Below are 7,914 nucleotides of genomic sequence, written 5' to 3'. Positions count from 1 at the left end.
TCTCAGGATTCTTTCAGGACTGACCACCCAGGATTGAAGCTGGTGCTCCATAGGGTCCCTGTCAACTCAGAGATTATCCACCTACCTCTCATCCCTAGTCCTGCTGATAAGGCCAGAAATACCCCCAATAAGGGGACTCTGTAGGTGGAAGTTCAGCTCTACCTCCAAATAGATGAAAACTGTCAAGGGAAGTCAGAAAGGACAGGGCCCCACAGTCCCCAGGCCCTGAAGAACCCAAAAATAATTAGGCTGACTTTAAAAGCAGGGAATTAAAATCCAGAGACTTTTAGTGACAAAATTTGAAAAGGCATTTTTTTTAGGATTTTATTTATTTATTTATTTATTTATTTATTTATTTGTTTGTCTATTTATTTCTGAGAGAGAGAGAACAGGATGGGAAGGGGCAGAGAGAGAGAAGTAGAGACTCCTCAAGCAGACTCCCCAAAGAGTGCACAGCGTGAACTCGATCTCACCACTCTGAGATCATGACCTGAGCCAAAACCAGGAGTCGGATACTTAACTGACTGAGACACCCAAGTGCCCCATAATATTTGAAAAGTTTGAATGCACCCTCCTCAGACCCCAAGACAGTCTGAAGAATAGTCCATGACCCTGACACATATAAAGGGATGAGTGGCTAAACCTATTTGCCAAGTTGTAACAGGCTCCAGAAACGATAACAACACTACTGCTAACAAGTGCTTAATATGCCTTCTCCTGCTCAACCCTCACAGGGGCAGTGCCATAGGGTTACCATTTTCGTTAGCTGGACAAGAATAGCAGGCTCAGAGCAGTCAAGCAACTTGCCCCACGTCATGCAGCAAAGAAGGAGCAGAGCCCGGCAGCATGATTCCAGATTTCCAGGTCTTGACTGCTCTTGCTGAGCAACAAATTCCTCTAAATCTCCTCAACAAGAGCCAGAGAAGACAGCCTAGATGTCACTCTGTTAACTGAGCCATTTTTTCGTCAGCCCGTAAATATTTATTGAGCACACACTGTGCAGCAACACTCAGTGTGCTTGGCCACGGGGATGCTGAGATGAATAAGCGCAGCCTTTATCCTTGAGAAGTGTGTAGTCTAGAGAGACAGAGGTCAGCATCCAAACCAGTATAATAAAACCCATGGCTCCAGGCTGCTCCTGGGAAGGAAGGGGGAGGCACATATGTCCAGAGGGTTCCTGTGTGGGAAAGGATGGTGATCCCAAGAGCAAAACTTGGACCAGGACACGGAGTCATGGTGCAGGACTTTTTTCTGACATCAACACCTGGCTAAACCTCCATTCCTGAGCCATGAGTCTCAGAAACTTTCGGCCAAAAATTCTGGGCTCAGAAACATGTATTTAGTTTTTGCCTTTATGGGAAGAGGAGAATATAGAGACCTGGTCATTTCGTGTTTTGTAAGACAGGAGTATTGGCTGCTCCTTTGGAATAACTTGTTTCATTGTTCTGAGAAAAACACTTGACATATGCACAAAGTAGAGGCCAAAACTGGAGAAGGAGATAATTAGGACTCTTGCTCAAAGGAGCTACAACTTCTATGTGGTAAGAGAAGAGTTTGCCACAGGCAGGACTGCTTTTCTACAGAGAAATTCTGTTCACAGAATCCCTTGGTTGTGGCACGGGCTAGCTAGGGAGTGGCTTACCAATGAAATTTAAAAGATCCACAAAATCTCTGACCGTGTGGGAAAAAATATTGTATTTTTGTGCATTTTATCTGGGTAGAGGATCAAGAGCTTTCATCAGATTTTCATAGGGTTCCTTGAACACCCCCAAGAAAGCTAAGGATCACTTCTTTAAAGATTAATACTTTGAAATATTAATTTTCTAAGTGCAGATTTAAGCTGTGCCTGCAGTCATTGCATGTCCTCGGGTGGTGTGTGTATTTTTGTTCTTGTGCTCCACGCAAAGATCTGGAGCTGAGACCCAGAAGACAGGCAAAAGGGCAAAAGGAGCCTGTGAATGTTTTCCCAGGTGCTTCTCTCTAGGGGAGAAGGACTGTGTAACAGGGACAGGACAGCCTGGGGCACAGTTCAACACAGACTCGACTGCCCAGTGCTACATGGGGTCGTTTCCATCTGCACAACCCAGAACCTGCGAAATATCTTCATGCTACGGGATTCATTCAGCTGGGGCCTTAAGCAACATCACAGTGTCAATCATCTAAGGAAGAAGCCACTCCTGGCTCTGAGAGGAAAGAGGGACGAGAGATAGTTTGGATGAGGGGGAAGGAAAATCCCTTCCTTGCTCTGGGCTCGCAGGTTGGGCTAGACCTTCAAAGGCATCAATATGTGCTGCAGGACACACACGCTGGAGGTGGAGGGCAGCTGGTCCTGCCAAGAGATGGGCTGGCTCTGGGCTAGGAATGCGGGCCCAGAAAGATGAAACCAGCTTCCGAACTCTGAGAGCAGCGCTGCCCAGGCAGGGGTATCCTGGGCTGAGATGTCTTCCTGTTCTTCTCAACTATAAGCTCTCATCTCCCCAGTGCCCAGCACAGTGCTGGCCCTTACAAGAAGGTGACCGAATGCACTGTGCCTGGATCCCTTAGAAGGCCACAAACTCCTTGCAGGAGGGACCATTTCTGGATCACCACAGTATCACCCTATCGTGCCCTGCTGCTGCCTATGGGGCTGAATCCCCTGCTCCTCTCTAGAACTGCTCAGCTCAAATCCATGGTTCCAGCAGACCTTCTGGATGAGTGACGGAGACTCCAACTTATTAACGGGAGGAACTGTCTCCGTTGGTTCTGGCCATGCCCTATCTTTCTTACCTATGTGAATGGTGACGGTATTTTTCAGTAGAGGCCCTCAGTACTCACAAGCAGGAGCCTCGTGCCTTTATTTGTCCATTTGTCATTCACTCACTCGTTCATCTGTTCACTCCCGGGCCTGCTCACATGTTCACTCGTGTCTTAAATCATCAGACTATTCATCTCATTTATTCATTCATCAAAACCATCTAAACCTGGTTTAGTATCGAGATGCTTCAGACACAGGTCTTGCCTCTGAGAGCTCCAAGATTGGGGTGCCAATGAGCCATGAGCCCACTCACACATTGGAGTAAAAAGTAATAAATGTCAGGAGAAATATACGAACAGGTCACTGAGGGATCACAGAAGGAAAGATTTCTTCCAGGTGAGAAAGGGGGAGATTAGAGACAGCTTCCTGGAGTGGGGATGAGCAGAGGCAGCTCCAGAATTTCTACATGGAGAGGGGGTGATGATGACAGCTTTCAGGGGGCAGCTTGCAGCTGCATCATCAGGAGGGCATTTTACATAAAATTGAAGCTCAATCAGCTGCCCGCATCACAGAAAGGTTATAATGGAGATCAGGGGGCTTCATTCTCCCCCAAAGCCCCTCTTGCTTCTCCCACTCAAGAAGTGGCATTTGATTCATGCTTCAGTAAATGATTTGTTTGGACTCAAGGTGGCAGGGAAAAGATGAGCATCTGGCAGGAGCAAAGGCCTGGATGTGGAAAAGTTCAAGGCAAATAGATGGAGCCTAGAGTCCTTAAGTTCTGGTGGAGGAAGGAGAAGGAGGAGAGGGAAGTGATCTTGGAAAGGTAATCTGAGCTTGGAATGCAAGACCAAGGTGTCTGGGCTTCCTTCAACAGATGAGCCACTGAAGATTTGGAGCAAGAGAATAACATGGCTAATGCTATCTGGGGGCTCTATCTCTAGGGCAGTGTGGAGAAGGAAGAGGAGCAGGCAAGACCACAGAAGGCTGGCTCCAGGCCCCCTCCTAATGTGTAGGGGGGCAGAGCAAGGGGACAAATGGAAGTTACATGTCACTGGCTAAAATATCTAGAAGTTATATATCAGATTAACAAATAATATACATTCTATCCCCCTACCCTGACAAAGAGAGCTTCTTAGCAACCTGAAGGGCCAGGTTCAAGTGTTTAATTCTCAACACACTGGAAGTTGCCTGGAGAGCTGCCCCAGGGCCCAACCCCCAATCTTGCACCCACCTCCAGTCTTTTTCCATCCCTCCTTCCTTCACAATGAGAAGCCTCACGCACGCCTGTGGGCACCTAGCCCACACATCCAAACTCTGTTCATGCCCCCAGCCTGTAGCTACCTCCAGCCACACTTCAGGCCTGGAGGAGCACACATTGGCTATACATCTGCCCTTTGGAGCCTGGGATGGAGGTGTGAGCAAACCCTTGGAAGCAGGCTAGCTTGGAATGAGAGAAAATTCTAGAATCCAGAGCATTACATGTGTGGTCTAGAAAGACAGGTTGCACACTCCGGTTGGGCACATGCCCGTGACTTTTGGCCTTCTCACCCAGGGAGTTGGAGGGACGTGCCAAAAGAAGGCCCAAGTGGGGCTTTCTAAAGCCCAAGCCTCCAGATAGAGGCCCCCTTCTGCCCACGATAAGGGCTTATATGACCTGGGGAGGCCGAATGAGGCCCTGAGCCAGGCCCTATGAAGAAGGAAGCAGAAATGGCAGATTGCATAGGACTTGCAGACCAGATGGCTGTAGCTGCCAACCCGAATACTACAAGAGCCACTGGAGCCAGAGCCTGGCTCCTTGACACCTTGGCACGTGGGTAGATGGGTGGGTGCGGCCACCTGCAGCCCTTGTGAGAGCCATCTGAACACCCTCCTTCTGCCCACACTGTCCAATCCCCAGCCTGCAGCGTCTGGGTGGGCCGTGTGCAGGGCGTCTGGCCCCAGGGACAGGTGGGGTGCGCCCAAGTGCACACCTACACAGCTATAAAAAGGGAGCCTCCAGCAGCTGCTCACTCAGCTTGTCTTCCCCAGCTGTGACAGCATTGGAGCTTCTTGGACACCTGGACCATGGACCCCGGGGAATGCACCTGCATGTCTGGTGAGTAAGCATGCCCACTCTAGGGTCCTGGAACCTTGTAGCAGCTTCATTTGTGGAGCCCATAGGGCTCTGATGAATATTTCTCTTCCTCCAATTAGGAGCTGCCAATGGTTGGTCTTGGACTGGTGACCTCTGTGGCATCTCCCATTCTGTTGCCCAACAGCCTGCTTTGCTATAGAACTGAGACCCTGGCTGAGGGAGCACGTAGGGTTAGACCCTAGGGGCAGCCATCAGAGTCGAAAAAGAGCTGTGGCCTGGAACCTGACTATCTGATTTTGGTCCACTGCTGCCATTGACTTCTGACACTTCATATTTCTTTTTTTTTTTTTAAGGTTTATTTATTTATTCATGAGAGACACACAGATAGAGGCAGAGACATAGGCAGAGGGAGAAGCAGGCTCCCCGCAGGGAGCCCAATGCAGGACTTGATCCTGGATCCTGGGATCATGACCTGAGCTGAAAGCAGGCGTCCAACCTCTGAGCCACCCAGGCGTCCCTGACACTTCATATTTCTGAGCCTCAGTATCCTCATCTGAAAACTAGGGTCATGCCTTCCCAGCTGCCCACCTCCCAGGGCTGTTATAAAAGTGCTAAAATCATAATTGCAGAGGCCAGGGGATTTATTAGAATCTCTGAAGCCCCTTAATTCCACAGAAGCACCTAGTGCAGGAGGAGAGAGGTCAGAGTTTGGAGCCATCTTGGGCTTTTCTGGCCTTTGGAAATGGTATCAAGATTTCTAACAAAAAAAAAAAAAAAAAAAGAATTCTCACAAGTCTCTCTGGTCCTTAACAGGACATGTCTGTACCTAAAACTTGCCAAAGAGACAGAATCTTCCAGCATTTTGACACTTAAAATGATAGGTGGGATGATTTTTTTTTTTAAGTGTGGATGGCTTTTATATGAAAGTAAGCTCGTGGCTGCAGTTCTCACTTTGAGGATGTTTATGTCCCTGGTTCTTTCTCCTGCCCATTCAGGGTTTCCATTTTGCCTGACACCCTGAAAAGGTGAAGAGGGTATTCAAGGCTTCAACGGTCTCTGGGGGACCTTGAGCTTGCTAGACTTGGCCTAGTTTACTGGTTCTCAAACCTGATTGTACATCAGAATCATCTCGGTTGCTTGTTTTTTTTAAGATTTTATTTATTTATTTATTCATGACAGACACACAGAGAGAGACAGAGATATAGGCAGAGGGAGAAGCAGGCTCCCCGTGGGGAGCCCTATGCAGGACTTGATCCCAGGACCCCAGGATCATGGCCTGAGCCAAAAGCAGATGCTCAACCACCGAGCCACCCAGGCATCCTTCTCTGGGTTGCTTTTAAAAATAGGATTCCCTTTCTCCACCCAGACTTATGAATCAGAATATATCAAGGGTTGGTCCCACAAATCTGTATTTTAGCAAGTATCCCAGCTGAGGGCCGTATGCCACCACCCCCAGTTTCCATCCGGGGCCTGGGAACCATCAAAAAAACCTTTGCCCTTGGGGTGATTTTCAGCAGCATCTTTGTCCTTTTGTTCAGCCACTCCCCAAGGAGAGCTCAGAAACCCTGCCACCATGATGGTCTGCAGCACATCTCATGTCCCTGACTGACCTCAGTCCTCACACTTATGGATCTGTCCTCTCTTCCAGGAGGAATCTGTATCTGTGGAGACAATTGCAAATGTACAACCTGCAACTGTAAAACATGTCGAAAAAGTGAGTTATGCTACCCGGGGCCAGAAGCTAGAAAAATCTGTTCCCTCCCTTTTCTACCCTCCAGCCATGGTGGGATTAAGTAGGTTCTGGAATCCTTTCACCCATTTGTGAGGGATCTGAAATGACAGCTGAGCAGAGGCCTGGGCAAAGCTCCTAAGGGTTGCTGCTCCCCTAGGGGGTGAGGGCGTCCACAGGGGGTTGCAGGTGTTCTTGGAGGAAGAGGGCTGTGGGGAGGTCCTGTGGTGCCCGGTGCTGAAAGGGACAGAGCCCTGATCTAGCGTCATGAGCTCTGGATTTTAGTGTCAGATCTGCTGCTGACCAATGACCTTGAGTAAGGCCCTCCCCTCTCTGGGCATCTGGTAAACTCTTGATGACTTCCCAGAGATCCCTTCTGGCTCTAACATCCCACAGCTTCCTGCCCCGGGGTTTCTGCTAATGTGGATTGAAGCCTGCGGTGCCCCTCCTACTTTCTCTAGGTGGTGGGAGAGGACATACTAAGATGGGAGCATTGACCCCAAACTGACCTGTCCATCTCCTGGCCCTTTCAGGCTGCTGTCCTTGCTGCCCCCCCGGCTGTGCCAAGTGTGCCCAGGGCTGCATCTGCAAAGGAGGCTCGGACAAGTGCAGCTGCTGTGCCTGAACCGCATCCGTGGTGCTGGGGCTGGCGGGGGCGGGGGTTGTGGATGCCACAGCCCCGGAAATGTCTGTACAGTGCATTAGTTGAGAAACTGAAATTATTGTACCATAGGTTATGCTTTTTATATATTTGCTCAGAGGTGGTGGTGGTGACACTCATGTAAAGTGCCTGAAAAATAAAGTCTTCACTTGTGGTCTGGTGGCTCAGAGCACTGTTTTACCCTAACCCAGCAGGCCCAAGCAGGACTGATGCCTCATTGCAGATACCATAAGCACCTGGCCGCATCCCTTCCACAGATGAGGTGGGGGGCTTTCTCCTCCTCCAGGAGCTCACTTGAGAGCAGCCTAGGAGTACTGGGGAGTCAACGCCCCTGGCAACAGCCCTTAGCTGATGACACACACGACTCAGTGGATAAATACCCCCCAGCACCTCTATCCTTACAGTGGGACAAATCTGGGACAGAGTCTACACCACGCCCCAGAAGTCCTCCGCAGCATGGCGCTCCAATAGCCCAGGGTGGTAACCAGTGGCTCAATAACGCACCCCCTATTGGCTCCTTCCCTTCCCTGCCTCACTTCTCCATTTTCCTGCCAGTGCTTCCTGGGATCCCCACCACAGTGAAACTTCTTGTGCAGGGCCTGCTCGGGAACTAACTTCATGTTTCCAGGCATGTTTGCCTGGAAAGCCTTATTGTGTGAATAGTGCTGTTTATGCATTGAATCAGCCACAAACTTCTAGGGTAGGATGTCTGCGTG

General features: G+C 49.6%; 1 protein-coding gene across 1 annotated transcript; it reads left to right on the top strand.

Moving 5' to 3' along the window:
• Nucleotides 1-4,758: 4,758 nt before the first annotated feature.
• On the top strand, nucleotides 4,759-7,354 carry MT4 (metallothionein 4). The gene is given in 3 exon segments (NM_001003150.1): nucleotides 4,759-4,829; nucleotides 6,457-6,522; nucleotides 7,071-7,354. Coding segments are annotated over 3 exon segments (189 nt in total). The 5' UTR covers nucleotides 4,759-4,798; the 3' UTR covers nucleotides 7,163-7,354.
• Nucleotides 7,355-7,914: the final 560 nt, after the last annotated feature.

The sequence above is a fragment of the Canis lupus genome, chromosome 2 (assembly GCF_011100685.1).
Source record: "Canis lupus familiaris isolate Mischka breed German Shepherd chromosome 2, alternate assembly UU_Cfam_GSD_1.0, whole genome shotgun sequence".
NCBI lineage: Eukaryota > Metazoa > Chordata > Mammalia > Carnivora > Canidae > Canis > Canis lupus.
Note: the sequence above shows the minus strand (reverse complement) of the source record. Positions and strands in the feature narration are given on the sequence as shown.